This window comes from Ixodes scapularis, unplaced genomic scaffold, assembly GCF_016920785.2.
Source record: "Ixodes scapularis isolate PalLabHiFi unplaced genomic scaffold, ASM1692078v2 PGA_scaffold13__105_contigs__length_92229423, whole genome shotgun sequence".
NCBI classification, from domain to species: domain Eukaryota; kingdom Metazoa; phylum Arthropoda; class Arachnida; order Ixodida; family Ixodidae; genus Ixodes; species Ixodes scapularis.
The window spans coordinates 5,681,999-5,701,078 of record NW_024609839.1 but is presented as its reverse complement, the minus strand read 5'-3'; the positions used below and the strand labels follow the sequence as shown (position 1 = coordinate 5,701,078).

The 19,080-nt window shown below is 44.2% G+C and overlaps 1 protein-coding gene across 1 annotated transcript in view; it reads left to right on the top strand.

Moving 5' to 3' along the window:
• The window catches only part of LOC120841010 (ficolin-2), an 80,139-nt gene that overhangs the window by 20,461 nt on the left and 40,598 nt on the right, over window positions 1-19,080 (top strand). The window contains exon 3 of the mRNA XM_040211841.3: window positions 424-532. Coding sequence (XP_040067775.1) covers window positions 424-532 — 109 coding nt within the window. The remainder of the gene's footprint in view (window positions 1-423; window positions 533-19,080) is intronic.

The window sequence follows — 19,080 nt, the reverse complement described above, 5'->3', positions numbered from 1 at the left end:
CAACGCGCAACACTTCCTTTTTTTTTTCAGGCGACATCGAGTCTGGTGAGACAGAGCATAGTCACGTGTCTCTCTCCTACGCGTTAATTGGCTCACCTGGACCGTAGCCTTCGCCGTTTAACAAGATACCGTGAAACGTGTTTATACTCTCTCTCACTAAAAGCGTGCAATACAGCCAAAGCTACAGGGAAGAGAGCGTATGCCAACCTGTTCAAGAGAAGGGATAGGAGGAACGGTAGAGAAGGGCTGGGATCCCCTCTCCTCTTTTCACTCCTCTTGAACAAGTCTGGATACACTCCCTTTCCTGTAGCTCCGGCTGTACTGCACGGTTTTAGTGAGACATAGAAAAGCTGCTACCCCAACCAAGCGTGAAAAATGGTACATTCTCATTCCCTTTGCTCTGACTCATCTATCGACTTCCAGGTGATTCAACGTCGGACCGAATATGAAGTCACCAATGACAAGTTCGAGAAAGAATTTGAAGATTATGAGCGTGGATTTAGGACAAGAGCCGGTAGAGCCCTCTGGATAGGCAAGTACAAGTATATAAATCCATGTGTATTTGCATCTCAGAAAAGGCAACCCGCATCTGGAGCGCATGTAGGAGATCTTTTAGGAGATCTTCACTGTCATGTGCCATCCGAAGAATTTCCAGCAGAAAGTATAATTACAAAAAACAAATGAAAAAAGAAAGTAAATATTAGAGAAATATATAACTATACATCGCTTCAACTCAGGTCTCAGCAAAGCCAAAACTACAGCCCGAACCCTAATCCTTTGTACGTACCTGTCTCGCATGCGGCCTCATGGTCTGTTGGCACCGTTTTTAGGCTGCATGTATACGCAGTTGCAGCTATAGGATCGCTCCCACGAAAGCAGAAAGAAAGTATGAAATAAACCTGCTTAAACTCCGAACAAACCCGAACTCTTCACAGGATCATGTAACTGACTCTGAACTTTAGCATAGATCGGGACCGTGTTGTCGTATGTGAAACGCTTCATGAATTTCCCTAGCCATTTCTTGTAAATGCTTAGCCAAATTTTCAATGTCACCTAACCAAGATGAACAGCCACACCTATCGCAATGAACGGCTAGGTGACCCGAAGGTGAAGACCTCAAAGAGAGAGAATGCTCCCCAGTTCTAACATTAATACATTTGCCCGTCTGCCCATTATACACTTTACCACAGGGAAGGGGTATTTTATAAACGACCCCCACAGCACAAGCTACATATTTGATGCATTGGCTTACCCACACCCTACACGTTGAAGTCTTGCTCTCTCAATGGAAGCACACAAACGAGATAACTTGGAAGCTGCTGGAAAGACTATAGGGACTTTGTATTTAACAGTAACTTTTTAATCCTGCGGGAGAAGCTGTGCAAATATGGTATTACCACCGATCGAGAAGCAAGTTTTTGTCTAACGTTGTCAAGTATGCTAAGAGGATACCTGAATAATTTTAAAAGTAACTCCGATACTCCCATTATGACAAGTTCCGAGAAACCAACTTTTGTTAACCTATCGACTTAAACCAAAAGTTGTAGAAAACTTTTGTGAAAACAGGATTTCAATAAAGAAACTCTAAAACATGATCTTGCAATAACTCATTTTACAACTTTTGAGTGCGTAGATTCATAGCTAAGGAGCGAATTTTTTGATCTAGGCTCAGAAGCCTAGCACAGGTGACTCGGCTCAAGATGAATGCTCAGGTCCAAAATTTGCAAACCCGTTTAGTTGGAACCTCATTCGTAAACTGCAGAGCCCAAGAGCACTCCTGAAGGGTATCAATACCTCTGGGACAAAGTCAAAACTTCTTGAGCCCTGCTTAGCTTTTGGGAGGCAACCGATCCGTTTAAGTCAACCCAAAGTTGGACCACCTGAATGAGACCCCCATGGGCAATAGACTAGAAAAGATCTTCCACGTCCATCGAAACCAAATCACAAGTTCCTAGGTTGTCATTGCTTAGATAATCTACCAATTCTTCAAAGTTCCGAATTAAAAAAAGATCAGTTAACATCAAAGATGACAGGCGATGCTGGAGATACTTCGAGACATGCAACTGCAATGACTCTCTCTACGTAATGATCGCCCTGAACGGCAGGGTGTTCTTATGGGTCCTCACAAAGAAGAAAAGAGCAGATTGAGACCACGAGGCACCTGGAAAGAGTTTCGAAGCCTTTCTAAACAAAGCTGCTTACAAGGTTGCGCAGCACGCGTCTTCACCTTGCCCAGAACTGCATCTGAAACAGATTTGATTTTTTGGCATCCTCCCTCCTTATCAGAAACCAGCAGCTTTAACCCAGAGTCGTTGAAAAAAGAGAGAATAGGGCCGAAATAAAATTGATGCACAGGTTTCCTGGTGTCCCGCTCCATTTTTCTACAAAGTCCAGGATACACTTGACTTTTCCTCAGCAACAGTCTTCTCAGATATTCGTCTCACAAGGGAAAGCATTCCCTGGGGCTTCAAAAGGGGCTCAGTAGCGTACTTTGGACCCTTATTCCATAAGTTTGTGATAGAATCAAATGCAGCTGCATCACCTAAAACACAACACTGTTCCCTGCACTAGGCGGGTCTGTGTGTTTCTTAGGGAACGTCGAACATAGATGCAGCCATAAGAACTCGGTAATACGTGAAAACTCAAATCGACACGCACGAAGTATTCTCCTGGTGCTGTGTTCTTTAGTGCACGTGTTATAAAACCACACATTTAAGCAGTCATACAGACATCTGACTTGCCTCCCGTGTTCCGAGCGGAAAATCTTGGATACGCGCTAGGCATGTCCAGATGACGGAGACATCGATCCAAAAAGGTTTATTACCTCATGGGGGTAAATGCAGAAGTATTAATGTTAGAGCTCGGGAGCAAGTGAATATTGTGCAGACAGGCAGATGTAGTATTATTAGAGCTAGAGAGCAAGTGTATATTGGGAAAAGGGGCCGATGTATTAATGTTAGAGCTCGGGAGCAAGTGCATATTGGGTAGACGGGCAGATGTATTACTGTTAGACCTCGGGAGCAACTGTATATTGGGAAGACGGGCCGACGTATTGGGCAGACGGGCACATGTATTAATGTTAGAGCTCGGGAGCAAGTGAATATTGGGCAGACGGGCAGATGTATTAATATTAGAGCTCAAGAGCACGTGTATATTGGGCAAACGGGCCGATGTATTAATGTTAGAGCTCGGGAACAAGTGCATATCGGGTAGACGGGCACATGTATAAAAGTTAGGCCTCGGGAGCAAGTGTATATTGAGAAGACGGGCCGATGTATTGGGCAGACGGGCACATGTATTAATGCCAGAACTCGGGAGTAAGTGTATATTCGGCAGACAGGCACATGTATTAATGTTAGAGCTCGGGAGCAAGTGAATATTGGGCATGCGGGCAGATGTATTAATTTTATAGCTCGGGAGCAAGTGTATATTGGGCAGACGGGCAGATGTATTAATGTTAGACCCCAGGAGCAAGAGAGTATTCGGCACACGGGCCGACGTATTGGGCAGACGGGCGCATGTACTAATGTTAGAGCTCGGGAGCAAGCGAACATTGGGCAGACGGGCAGATAGATGTATTAATGTTAGAGCTCGGAAGAAAGTGTGTATTGGGCAGACGGGCAGATGTTTTAATGTTAGAGCTCGGGAGTAAGTCCATATTTGGCAGACGGGCAGGTGTATTAATGTTAGAGCTCGGGAGTAAGTGTATACTGGGCATACGGGCAGATGTACTAATGTTAGCGCTCGGGATCAAGTGAATATTGGGCAGTCAGGCAGATACATTAATGTTAGAGCTCCGGAGCAGGTGTATATTGGGCAGACGGTAGATATATTAATGTTTGAGCTCGGGAGCAAGTGTATATTGGGCAGACGGGCAGATGTATTAATGTTAGAGCTTGGGACTAAGTGTATACTGGGCATACGGGCAGATGTACTAATGTTAGCGCTCGGGATCAAGTGAATATTGGGCAGTCAGGCAGATACATTAATGTTAGAGCTCCGGAGCAGGTGTATATTGGGCAGACGGTAGATATATTAATGTTGGAGCTCGGGAGCAAGTGTATATTGGGCAGACGGGCAGATGTATTAATGTTAGAGCTCGGGACTAAGTGTATACTGGGCATACGGGCAGATGTACTAATGTTAGCGCTCGGGATCAAGTGAATATTGGGCAGACAGGCAGATACATTAATGTTAGAGCTCCGGAGCAGGTTATATTGGGCAGACGGTAGATATATTAATGTTGGAGCTCGGGAGCAAGTGTATATTGGGCAGACGGGCAGATGTATTAATGTTAGAGCTCGGGACTAAGTGTATACTGGGCATACGGGCAGATGTACTAATGTTAGCGCTCGGGATCAAGTGAATATTGGGCAGTCAGGCAGATACATTAATGTTAGAGCTCCAGAGCAGGTGTATATTGGGCAGACGGTAGATATATTAATGTTGGAGCTCGGGAGCAAGTGTATATTGGGCAGACGGGCAGGTGTGTTAATGTTAGAGCTCGGGAGTAAGTGTATACTGGGCATACGGGCAGATGTACTAATGTTAGCGCTCGGGATCAAGAGAATATTGGGCAGTCAGGCAGATACATTAATGCTAGAGCTCCGGAGCAGGTGTATATTGGGCAGACGGTAGATATATTAATGTTGGAGCTCGGGAGCAAGTGTATATTGGGCAGACGGGCAGATGTATTAATGTTAGAGCTCGGGAGTAAGTGTATACTGGGCATACGGGCAGATGTACTAATGTTAGCGCTCGGGAGCAAGTGAATATTGGGCAGACGGGCAGATGTGTTAATGCTAGAGCTCGGGAGCAAGTGAATATTGGGCAGGCGGTCAGATGTATTAACATTGGAGCTCGGCAGCAAGTGAATATTGGGCAGACGGGCAGATGTGTTAATGTTAAAGCTCTGGAGTATGGGTGTACTGGGTATATGGGCAGACGTGTTAATTTTAGAACTCGGGAGTAAGTGTATATTGGGCAGACGGGCAGATGTATTAATGTTAGAGCTCGGGAGCAAGGGTATATTGGGCAGACGGGCAGATATATTAATGTTAGAGCTCGGAAGCAAATGTATATTGCGCAGACGGGCAGATGTGTTAATGTTAGAACTCGGGAGTAAGTGTATATTGGGCAGACGGGCAGAGGTATCAATGTTAGAGCTCGGGAGCAAATGTATACTGTCCAGACGGGCAGATGTATTAATGTTAGAGCTCGGGATTAAATAAATATTAGGCAGAGGGGCAGATATACTAATATTATAGTTCGTGAGTGGGTGGATATTGAGCAGACGGGAGACGTATTAATGTTAGGGCGCGGGAGCAACTGTATATATGGCAGACGGGCGGATGTATTAATGTTAGAGCTCGGGAGCAAGTGTATATTTGTCGGACGGGGAGATGTACTAATGTTAGAGCCGGGGAGAAAGTGTGTATTGGGCAGTCAGGCAGATGTATTAATTTTAGATCTCGGGAGCAAGTGTATACTGGGCAGACGGGCAGATGTGTTAATGTTAAAGCTCGGGAGCGAGTGTATATGGGCATACGGGCAGATGTACTAATGTTAGAGCTCGGGTTCAAGTGAATATTGGGCAGTAAGGCAGACGTATTAATGTTAGAGCTCGGGAGCAAGTGTATATTGGGCAGACGGGCAGATGTATTAATGTTAGAGCTTGGGAGCAAGTGTGTGCTGGGCAGACGGGCAGATGTATTAATGTTAGAGCTCGGGAGCAAGTGTATATTGGCCAGACTGGCATATGTATTAATGTTAGAGCTCGGGAGCAAGTGTATATTGGCCAGACTGGCATATGTATTAATGTTAGAGCTTGGGAGCAAGTGTATATTGGCCAGACTGGCATATGTACTAATGTTAGAGCTTGGGAGCAAGTGTATATTAGCCAGACTGGCATATGTATTAATGTTAGAGCTCGGGACCAAGTGTATATTGGCCAGACTGGAATATGTATTAATGTTAGAGCTCGAGAGCAAGGGTATATTGGCCAGACTGGCATATGTATTAATGTTAGAGCTCGGGAGCAAGTGTATATTGGCCAGACTGGCATATGTATTAATGTTAGAGCTTGGGAGCAAGTGTATATTGGCCAGACTGGCATATGTACCAATGTTAGAGCTCGGGAGCAAGTGTATATTGGCCAGACTGGCATATGTATTAATGTTAGAGCTCGGGAGCAAGTGTATATTGGCCAGACTGGCATATGTATTAATGTTAGAGCTCGGGAGCAAGTGTATATTGGCCAGACTGGCATATGTATTAATGTTAGAGCTTGGGAGCAAGTGTATATTGGCCAGACTGGCATATGTATTAATGTTAGAGCTCGGGAGCAAGTGTATATTGGCCAGACTGGCAGATGTATTAAGGTTAGAGCTTCGGAGCAAGTGTATATTGGCCAGACTGGCATATGTATTAATGTTAGAGCTCGGGAGCAAGTGTATATTGGCCAGACTGGCATATGTATTAATGTTAGAGCTTGGGAGCAAGTGTATATTGGCCAGACTGGCATATGTATTAATGTTAGAGCTCGGGAGCAGGTGTATATTGGCCAGACTGGCATATGTATTAATGTTAGAGCTCGGGAGCAAGTGTGTGCTGGGCAGACGGGCAGATGTAATAATGTTAGAGCTCGGGAGCAAGCGTATATTGGCCAGACTGGCATATGTATTAATGTTAGAGCTCGGGAGCAAGTGTATATTGGCCAGACGGGCAGATGTATTAATGTTAGAGCTCGGGAGCAAGTGTATATTGGCCAGACTGGCATATGTATTAATGTTAGAGCTCGGGAGCAAGTGTATATTGGCCAGACTGGCATATGTATTAATGTTAGAGCTTGGGAGCAAGTGTATATTGGCCAGACTGGCATATGTACTAATGTTAGAGCTTGGGAGCAAGTGTATATTGGCCAGACTGGCATATGTATTAATGTTAGAGCTCGGGAGCAAGTGTATATTGGCCAGACTGGCATATGTATTAATGTTAAAGCTCGGGAGCAAGTGTATATTGGCCAGACTGGCATATGTATTAATGTTAGAGCTCGGGAGCAAGTGTATATTGGCCAGACTGGCATATGTATTAATGTTAGAGCTTGGGAGGAAGTGTATATTGGCCAGACTGGCATATGTACTAATGTTAGAGCTCGGGAGCAAGTGTATATTGGCCAGACTGGCAAATGTATTAATGTTAGAGCTCGGGAGCAAGTGTATATTGGCCAGACTGGCATATGTATTAATGTTAGAGCTCGGGAGCAAGTGTATATTGGCCAGACTGGCATATCTATTAATGTTAGAGCTCGGGAGCAAGTGTATATTGGCCAGACTGGCATATGTATTAATGTTAGAGCTCGGGAGCAAGTGTATATTGGCCATTCGGGCAGATGTATTAAGGTTAGAGCTCGGGAGCAAGTGTATATTGGCCAGACTGGCATATGTATTAATGTTAGAGCTCGGGAGCAAGTGTATATTGGCCAGACTGGCATATGTATTAATGTTAGAGCTCGGGAGCAAGTGTATATTGGCCAGACTGGCAGATGTATTAAGGTTAGAGCTCGGGAGCAAGTGTATATTGGCCAGACTGGCATATGTATTAATGTTAGAGCTTGGGAGCAAGTGTATATTGGCAAGACTGGCATATGTATTAATGTTAGAGCTCGGGAGCAAGTGTATATTGGCCAGACGGGCAGATGTATTAATGTTAGAGCTCGGGAGCAAGTGTATATTGGCCAGACTGGCATATGTATTAATGTTAGAGCTCGGGAGCAAGTGTATATTGGCCAGACTGGCATATGTATTAATGTTAGAGCTTGGGAGCAAGTGTATATTGGCCAGACTGGCATATGTACTAATGTTAGAGCTTGGGAGCAAGTGTATATTGGCCAGACTGGCATATGTGTTAATGTTAGAGCTCGGGAGCAAGTGTATATTGGCCAGATTGGCATATGTATTAATGTTAGAGCTCGGGAGCAAGTGTATATTGGCCAGACTGGCATATGTATTAATGTTAGAGCTCGGGAGCAAGTGTATATTGGCCAGACTGGCATATGTATTAATGTTAGAGCTTGGGAGCAAGTGTATATTGGCCAGACTGGCATATGTATTAATGTTAGAGCTCGGGAGCAAGTGTATATTGGCCAGACTGGCATATGCATTAATGTTAGAGCTCGGGAGCAAGTGTGTGCTGGGCAGACGGGCAGATGTATTAATGTTAGAGCTCGGGAGCAAGTGTATATTGGCCAGACTGGCATATGTATTAATGTTAGAGCTCGGGAGCAAGTGTATATTGGCCAGACTTGCATATGTATTAATGTTAGAGCTTGGGAGCAAGTGTATATTGGCCAGACTGGCATATGTACTAATGTTAGAGCTTGGGAGCAAGTGTATATTGGACAGATTCGCATATGTATTAATGTTAGAGCTTGGGAGCAAGTGTATATTGGCCAGACTGGCATATGTATTAATGTTAGAGCTTGGGAGCAAGTGTATAATGGCCAGACTGGCATATGTATTAATATCAGAGCTCGGGAGCAAGTGTATATTGGCCAGACTGGCATATGTATTAATGTTAGAGCTCGGGAGCAAGTGTATATTGGCCAGACTGGCATATGTATTAATGTTAGAGCTCGGGAGCAAGTGTATATTGGCCAGACTGGCATATGTATTAATGTTAGAGCTCGGGAGCAAGTGTATATTGGCCAGACTGGCATATGTATTAATGTTAGAGCTCGGGAGCAAGTGTATATTGGCCAGACTGGCATATGTATTAATGTTAAAGCTCGGGAGCAAGTGTATATTGGCCAGACGGGCAGATGTATTAAGGTTAGAGCTCGGGAGCAAGTGTATATTGGCCAGACTGGCATATGTATTAATGTTAGAGCTCGGGAGCAAGTGTATATTGGCCAGAGTGGCATATGTATTAATGTTAGAGCTCGGGAGCAAGTGTATATTTGCCAGACGGGCAGATGTATTAATGTTAGAGCTCGGGAGCAAGTGTATATTGGCCAGACTGGCATATGTATTAATGTTAGAGCTCGGGAGCAAGTGTATATTGGCCAGACTAGCAGATGTATTAAGGTTAGAGCTCGGGAGCAAGTGTATATTGGCCAGACTGGCATATGTATTAATGTTAGAGCTCGGGAACAAGTGTATATTGGCCAGACTGTCATATGTATTAATGTTGGAGCTCGGGAGCAAGTGTATATTGGCCAGACGGGCAGATGTATTAATGTTAGAGCTCAGGAGCAAGTGTATATTGGCCAGACTGGCATATGTATTAATGTTAGAGCTTGGGAGCAAGTGTATATTGGCCTGACTGGCATATGTACTAATGTTAGAGCTTGGGAGCAAGTGTATATTGGCCAGACTGGCATATGTATTAATGTAAGAGCTTGGGAGCAAGTGTATATTGGCCAGACTGGCATATGTATTAATGTTAGAGCTCGGAAGCAAGTGTATATTGGAAAGACTGGCATATGTACTAATGTTAGAGCTCGGGATGAAGTGTGTGCTGGGCAGACGGGCAGATGTATTAATGTTAGAGCTCGGGAGCAAGTGTATATTGGCCAGACTGGCATATGTATTAATGTTAGAGCTCGGGAGCAAGTGTATATTGGCCAGACTGTCATATGTATTAATGTTAGAGCTTGGGAGCAAGTGTATATTGGCCAGACTGGCATATGTATTGATGTTAGAGCTCGGGAGCAGGTGTATATTGGCCAGACTGGCATATGTATTAATGTTAGAGCTCAGGAGCAAGTGTATATTGGCCAGACTGGCATATGTATTAATGTTAGAGCTTGGGAGCAAGTGTATATTGGCCAGACTGGCATATGTACTAATGTTAGAGCTCGGGAGCAAGTGTATATTGGCCAGACTGGCATATGTATTAATGTTAGAGCTCGGGAGCAAGTGCATATTGGCCAGACGGGCAGATGTATTAATGTTAGAGCTCGGGAGCAAGTGTATATTGGCCAGACGGGCAGATGTATTAAGGTTAGAGCTCGGGAGCAAGTGTATATTGGCCAGACTGGCATATGTATTAATGTTAGAGCTCGGGAGCAAGTGTATATTGGCCAGACTGGCATATGTATTAATGTTAGAGCTCGGGAGCAAGTGCATATTGGCCAGACGGGCAGATGTATTAATGTTAGAGCTCGGGAGCAAGTGTATATTGGCCAGACTGGCATATGTATTAATGTTAGAGCTCGGGAGCAAGTGTATATTGGCCAGACTGGCAGATGTATTAAGGTTAGAGCTCGGGAGCAAGTGTATATTGGCCAGACTGGCATATGTATTAATGTTAGAGCTCGGGAGCAAGTGTATATTGGCCAGACTGGCATATGTATTAATGTTAGAGCTTGGGAGCAAGTGTATATTGGCCAGACTGGAATATGTACTAATGTTAGAGCTTGGGAGCAAGTGCATATTGGCCAGACTGGCATATGTATTAATGTTAGAGCTCGGGAGCAAGTGTATATTTGCCAGACGGGCAGATGTATTAATGTTAAAGCTCGGGAGCAAGTGTATATAGGCCAGACTGGCATATGTATTAATGTTAGAGCTCGGGAGCAAGTGTATATTGGCCAGACTGGCAGATGTATTAAGGTTAGAGCTCGGGAGCAAGTGTATATTGGCCAGACTGGCATATGTATTAAAGTTAGAGCTCGGGAACAAGTGTATATTGGCCAGACTGGCATATGTATTAATGTTAGAGCTCGGGAGCAAGTGTATATTGGCCAGACTGGCATATGTATTAATGTTAGAGCTCGGGAGCAAGTGTATATTGGCCAGACTGGCATATGTATTAATATTAGAGCTCGGGAGCAAGTGTATAGTGGCCAGACTGGCATATGTATTAATGTTAGAGCTCGGGAGCAAGTGTATATTGGCCAGACTGGCACATGTATGAATGTTAGAGCTCGGGAGCAAGTGTATATTGGCCAGACTGGCATATGTATTAATGTTAGAGCTCGGGAGCAAGTGTATATTGGCCAGACTGGCATATGTATTAATGTTAGAGCTCGGGAGCAAGTGTATATTGGCCAGACTGGCATATGTATTAATGTTAGAGCTCGGGAGCAAGTGTATATTGGCCATACTGGCATATGTATTAATGTTAGAGCTCGGGAGCAAGTGTATATTGGCCAGACTGGCATATGTATGAATGTTAGAGCTCGGGAGCAAGTGTATATTGGCCAGACTGGCATATGTATTAATGTTAGAGCTCGGGAGCAAGTGTATATTGGCCAGACTGGCATATGTATTAATGTTAGAGCTCGGGAGCAAGTGTATATTGGCCAGACTGGCATATGTATTAATGTTAGAGCTCGGGAGCAAGTGTATATTGGCCAGACTGGCATATGTATTAATGTTAGAGCTCGGGAGCAAGTGTATATTGGCCAGACTAGCATATGTATTAATGTTAGAGCTCGGGAGCAAGTGTGTGCTGGGCAGACGGGCAGATGTATTAAGGTTAGAGCTCGGGAGCAAGTGTATATTGGCCAGACTGGCATATGTTTTAATGTTAGAGCTCGGGAGCAAGTGTATATTGGCCAGACTGGCATATGTATTAATGTTAGAGCTCGGGAGCAAGTGTATATTGGCCAGACTGGCATATGTATTAATGTTAGAGCTCGGGAGCAAGTGTATATTGGCCAGACTGGCATATGTATTAATGTTAGAGCTCGGGAGCAAGTGTATATTGGCCAGAATGGCTTATGTATTAATGTTAGAGCTCGGGAGCAACTGTATATTGGCCAGACTGGCATATGTATTAATGTTAGACCTTGGGAGCAAGTGTGTGCTGTGCAGACGGGCAGATGTATTAAGGTTAGAGCTCGGGAGCAAGTGTATATTGGCATATGTATTAATGTTAGAGCTTGGGAGCAAGTGTATATTGGCCAGACTGGCACATGTATTAATGTTAGAGCTCGGGAGCAAGTGTGTGCTGGGCAGACGGGCAGATGTATTAATGTTAGAGCTCGGTAGCAAGTGTATATTGGCCAGACTGGCATATGTATTAATGTTAGAGCTCGGGAGCAAGTGTATATTGGCCAGACTGGCATATGTATTAATGTTAGAGCTTGGGAGCAAGTGTATATTGGCCAGACTGGCATTTGTACTAATGTTAGAGCTTGGGAGCAAGTGTATATTTGCCAGACTGGCATATGTATTAATGTAAGAGCTTGGGAGCAAGTGTATAATGGCCAGACTGGCATATGTATTAATGTTAGAGCTCGGGAGCAAGTGTATATTGGCCAGACTGGCATATGTATTAATGCTAGAGCTCGGGAGCAAGTGTATATTGGCCAGACTGGCATATGTATTAATGTTAGAGCCAGGGAGCAAGTGTATATTGGCCAGACTGGCATATGTATTAATGTTAGAGCTCGGGAGCAAGTGTATATTGGCCAGACTGGCATATGTATTAATGTTAGAGCTCGGGAGCAAGTGTATATTGGCCAGACTGGCATATGTATTAATGTTAGAGCTCGGGAGCAAGTGTATATTGGCCAGACTGTCATATGTATTAATGTTAGAGCTCGGGAGCAAGTGTATATTGGCCAGACTGGCATATGTATTAATGTTAGAGCTCGGGAGCAAGTGTATTTTGGCCAGACTGGCATATGTATTAATGTTAGAGCTCGGGAGCAAGTGTGTGCTGGGCAGACGGGCAGATGTATTAAGGTTAGAGCTCGGGAGCAAGTGTATATTGGCCAGACTGGCATATGTATTAATGTTAGAGCTCGGGAGCAAGTGTATATTGGCCAGACTGGCATATGTATTAATGCTAGAGCTCGGGAGCAAGTGTATATTGGCCAGACTGGCATATGTATTAATGTTAGAGCTCGGGAGCAAGTGTATATTGGCCAGACTGGCATATGTATTAATGTTAGAGCTTGGGAGCAAGTGTATATTGGCCAGACTGGCATATGTATTAATGTTAGAGCTCGGGAGCAAGTGTATATTGGCCAGACTGGCATATGTATTAATGTTAGAGCTCGGGAGCAAGTGTATATTGGCCAGACTGGCATATGTATTAATGTTAGAGCTCAGGAGCAAGTGTATATTGGCCAGACTGGCATATGTATTAATGTTAGAGCTCGGGAACAAGTGTATATTGGCCAGACTGGCATATGTATTAATGTTAGAGCTCGGGAGCAAGTGTATATTGGCCAGACTGGCATATGTATTAATGTTAGAGCTCGGGAGCAAGTGTATATTGGCCAGACTGGCACATGTATGAATGTTAGAGCTCGGGAGCAAGTGTATATTGGCCAGACTGGCATATGTATTAATGTTAGAGCTCGGGAGCAAGTGTATATTGGCCAGACTGGCATATGTATGAATGTTAGAGCTCGGGAGCAAGTGTATATTGGCCAGACTGGCATATGTATTAATGTTAGAGCTCGGGAGCAAGGGTATATTGGCCATACTGGCATATGTATTAATGTTAGAGCTCGGGAGCAAGTGTATATTGGCCAGACTGGCATATGAATGAATGTTAGAGCTCGGGAGCAAGTGTATATTGGCCAGACTGGCATATGTATTAATGTTAGAGCTCGGGAGCAAGTGTATATTGGCCAGACTGGCATATGTATTAATGTTAGAGCTCGGGAGCAAGTGTATATTGGCCAGACTGGCATATGTATTAATGTTAGAGCTCGGGAGCAAGTGTATATTGGCCAGACTGGCATATGTATTAATGTTAGAGCTCGGGAGCAAGTGTATATTGGCCAGACTAGCATATGTATTAATGTTAGAGCTCGGGAGCAAGTGTGTGCTGGGCAGACGGGCAGATGTATTAAGGTTAGAGCTCGGGAGCAAGTGTATATTGGCCAGACTGGCATATGTTTTAATGTTAGAGCTCGGGAGCAAGTGTATATTGGCCAGACTGGCATATGTATTAATGTTAGAGCTCGGGAGCAAGTGTATATTGGCCAGACTGGCATATGTATTAATGTTAGAGCTCGGGAGCAAGTGTATATTGGCCAGACTGGCATATGTATTAATGTTAGAGCTCGGGAGCAAGTGTATATTGGCCAGAATGGCTTATGTATTAATGTTAGAGCTCGGGAGCAACTGTATATTGGCCAGACTGGCATATGTATTAATGTTAGACCTTGGGAGCAAGTGTGTGCTGTGCAGACGGGCAGATGTATTAAGGTTAGAGCTCGGGAGCAAGTGTATATTGGCCAGACTGGCATATGTATTAATGTTAGAGCTTGGGAGCAAGTGTATATTGGCCAGACTGGCACATGTATTATTGTTAGAGCTCGGGAGCAAGTGTGTGCTGGGCAGACGGGCAGATGTATTAATGTTAGAGCTCGGTAGCAAGTGTATATTGGCCAGACTGGCATATGTATTAATGTTAGAGCTCGGGAGCAAGTGTATATTGGCCAGACTGGCATATGTATTAATGTTAGAGCTTGGGAGCAAGTGTATATTGGCCAGACTGGCATTTGTACTAATGTTAGAGCTTGGGAGCAAGTGTATATTTGCCAGACTGGCATATGTATTAATGTAAGAGCTTGGGAGCAAGTGTATATTGGCCAGACTGGCATATGTATTAATGTTAGAGCTCGGGAGCAAGTGTATATTGGACAGACTGGCATATGTATTAATGTTAGAGCTCGGGAGCAAGTGTATATTGGCCAGACTGGCATATGCACTAATGTTAGAGCTCGGGAGCAAGTGTATATTGGCCAGACTGGCATATGTATTAATGTTAGAGCTCGGGAGCAAGTGTATATTGGCCAGACTGGCATATGTATTAATGTTAGAGCTCGGGAGCAAGTGTATATTGGCCAGACTGGCATATCTATTAATGTTAGAGCTCGGGAGCAAGTGTATATTGGCCAGACTGGCATATGTAATAATGTTAGAGCTCGGGAGCAAGTGTATATTGGCCAGACGGGCAGATGTATTAATGTTAGAGCTCGGGAGCAAGTGTATATTGGCCAGACTGGCATATGTATTAATGTTAGAGCTCGGGAGCAAGTGCATATTGGCCAGACGGGCAGATGTATTAATGTTAGAGCTCGGGAGCAAGTGTATATTGGCCAGACTGGCATATGTATTAATGTTAGAGCTCGGGAGCAAGTGTATATTGGCCAGACTGGCAGATGTATTAAGGTTAGAGCTCGGGAGCAAGTGTATATTGGCCAGACTGGCATATGTATTAATGTTAGAGCTCGGGAGCAAGTGTATATTGGCCAGATTGGCATATGTATTAATGTTAGAGCTTGGGAGCAAGTGTATATTGGCCAGACTGGCATATGTACTAATGTTAGAGCTTGGGAGCAAGTGTATATTGGCCAGACTGGCATATGTATTAATGTTAGAGCTCGGGAGCAAGTGTATATTGGCCAGACTGGCATATGTATTAATGTTAGAGCTCGGGAGCAAGTGTATATTGGCCAGACTGGCATATGTATTAATGTTAGAGCTCGGGAGCAAGTGTATATTGGCCAGACTGGCATATGTATTAATGTTAGAGCTTGGGAGCAAGTGTATATTGGCCAGACTGGCATATGTATTAATGTTAGAGCTCGGGAGCAAGTGTATATTGGCCAGACTGGCATATGTATTAATGTTAGAGCTCGGGAGCAAGTGTATGCTGGGCAGACGGGCAGATGTATTAATGTTAGAGCTCGGGAGCAAGTGTATATTGGACAGACTGGCATATGTATTAATGTTAGAGCTCGGGAGCAAGTGTATATTGGCCAGACTTGCATATGTATTAATGTTAGAGCTCGGGAGCAAGTGTATATTGGCCAGACTGGCATATGTATTAATGTTAGAGCTCGGGAGCAAGTGTATATTGGCCAGACTGGCATATGTATTAATGTTAGAGCTCGGGAGCAAGTGTATATTGGCCAGACTGGCATATGTATTAATGTTAGAGCTCGGGAGCAAGTGTATATTGGCCAGACGGGCAGATGTATTAAGGTTAGAGCTCGGGAGCAAGTGTATATTGGCCAGACTGGCATATGTATGAATGTTAGAGCTCGGGAGCAAGCGTATACTGGCCAGACTGGCATATGTATTAATGTTAGAGCTCGGGAGCAAGTGTATATTTGCCAGACGGGCAGATGTATTAATGTTAGAGCTCGGGAGCAAGTGTATATTGGCCAGACTGGCATATGTATTAATGTTAGAGCTCGGGAGCAAGTGTATATTGGCCAGACTGGCAGATGTATTAAGGTTAGAGCTCGGGAGCAAGTGTATATTGGCCAGACTGGCATATGTATTAATGTTAGTGCTCGGGAACAAGTGTATATTGGCCAGACTGTCATATGTATTAATGTTGGAGGTCGGGAGCAAGTGTATATTGGCCAGACGGGCAGATGTATTAATGTTAGAGCTCGGAAGCAAGTGTATATTGGCCAGACTGGCATATGTATTAATGTTAGAGCACGGGAGCAAGTGTATATTGGCCAGACTGGCATATGTATTAATGTTAGAGCTTGGGAGCAAGTGTATATTGGCCAGACTGGCATATGTATTAATGTTAGAGCTCGGGAGCAAGTGTGTGCTGGGCCGACTGGCAGATGTATTAATGTTAGAGCTCGGGAGCAAGTGTATATTGGCCAGACTGGCATATGTATTAATGTTAGAGCTCGGGAGCAAGTGTATATTGGCCAGACTGGCATATGTATTAATGTTAGAGCTTGGGAGCAAGTGTGTATTGGCCAGACTGGCATATGTACTAATGTTAGAGCTTGGGAGCAAGTGTATATTGGCCAGACTGGCATATGTATTAATGTTAGAGCTTGGGAGCAAGTGTATATTGGCCAGACTGGCATATGTATTAATGTTAGAGCTCGGGAGCAAGTGTATATTGGACAGACTGACATATGTACTAATGTTACAGCTCGGGATCAAGTGTGTGCTGGGCAGACGGGCAGATGTATTAATGTTAGAGCTCGGGAACAAGTGTATATTGGCCAGAATGGCATATGTATTGATGTTAGAGCTCGGGAGCAAGTGTATATTGGCCAGACTGGCATATGTATTAATGTTAGAGCTCGGGAGCAAGTGTGTGCTGGGCAGACGGGCAGAGGTATTAATGTTAGAGCTCGGGAGCAAGTGTATATTGGCCAGACTGGCATATGTATTAATTTTAGAGCTCGGGAGCAAGTGTATATTGGCCAGACTGGCATATGTATTAATGTTAGAGCTCGGGAGCAAGTGTATGTTGGCCAGACTGGCATATGTGTTAATGTTAGAGCTTGGGAGCAAGTGTATATTGGCCAGACTGGCATATGTATTAATGTTAGAGCTCGGGAGCAAGTGTGTGCTGGGCAGACAGGCAGATGTATTAAGGTTAGAGCTCGGGAGCAAGTGTATATTGGCCAGACTGACATATGTATTAATGTTAGAGCTCGGGAGCAAGTGTATATTGGGCAGACGGGCAGATGTATTAAGGTTAGAGCTCGGGAGCAAGTGTATATTGGCCAGACTGGCATATGTATTAATGTTAGAGCTCGGGAGCAAGTGTATATTGGCCAGACTGGCAGATGTATTAATGTTAGAGCTCGGGAGCAAGTGTATATTGGCCAGACTGGCAGATGTATTAAGGTTAGAGCTCGGGAGCAAGTGCATATTGGCCAGACTGGCATATGTATTAATGTTAGAACTTGGGAGCAAGTGTATATTGGCCAGACTGGCATATGTATTAATGTTAGAGCTCGGGAGCAAGTGTATATTGGCCAGACTGGCAGATGTATTAAGGTTAGAGCTCGGGAGCAAGTGTATATTGGCCAGACTGGCAGATGTATTAATGTTAGAGCTCGGGAGGAAATGTATATTGGCCAGACTGGCATATGTATTAATGTTAGAGCTCGGGAGCAAGTGTATATTGGCCAGACGGGCAGATGTATTAATGTTAGAGCTCGGGAGCAAGTGTATATTGGCCAGACTGGCATATGTATTAATGTTAGAGCTCGGGAGCAAGTGTATATTGGCCAGACAGGCATATGTATTAATGTTAGAGCTCGGGAGCAAGTGTATATTGGCCAGACTGGCATATGTATTAATGTTAGAGCTCGGGAGGAAGTGTATATTGGCCAGACTGGCATATGTATTAATGTTAGAGCTCGGGAGCAAGTGTATATTGGCCAGACTGGCATATGTATTAATGTTAGAGCTCGAGAACAAGTGTATATTGGCCAGACTGTCATATGTATTAATGTTGGAGCTCGGGAGCAAGTGTATATTGGCCAGACGGGCAGATGTATTAATGTTAGAGCTCGGAAGCAAGTGTATATTGGCCAGACTGGCATATGTATTAATGTTAGAGCACGGGAGCAAGTGTATATTGGCCAGACTGGCATATGTATTAATGTTAGAGCTTGGGAGCAAGTGTATATTGGCCAGACTGGCATATGTATTAATGTTAGAGCTCGGGAGCAAGTGTGTGCTGGGCCGACTGGCAGATGTATTAATGTTAGAGCTCGGGAGCAAGTGTATATTGGCCAGACTGGCATATGTATTAATGTTAGAGCTTGGGAGCAAGTGTATATTGGCCAGACTGGCATATGTATTAATGTTAGAGCTAGGGAGCAAGTGTGTATTGGCCAGACTGGCATATGTTCTAATGTTAGAGCTTGGGAGCAAGTGTATATTGGCCAGACTGGCATATGTATTAATGTTAGAGCTTGGGAGCAAGTGTATATTGGCCAGACTGGCATATGTATTAATGTTAGAGCTCGGGAGCAAGTGTATATTGGACAGACTGGCATATGTACTAATGTTACAGCTCGGGATCAAGTGTATATTGGCCAGACAGGCAGATGTATTAATGTTAGAGCTCGGGAGCAAGTGTATATTGGCCAGACTGGCATATGTATTAATGTTAGATCTCGGGAGCAAGTGTATATTGGACAGACTGGCATATGTACTAATGTTACAGCTCGGGATCAAGTGTATATTGGCCAGACTGGCATATGTATTAATGTTAGAGCTCGGGAGCAAGTGTATATTGGCCAGACTGGCATATGTATTAATGTTAAAGCTCGGGAGCAAGTGTGTGCTGGACAGACGGGCAGATGTATCAAGGTTAGAGCTC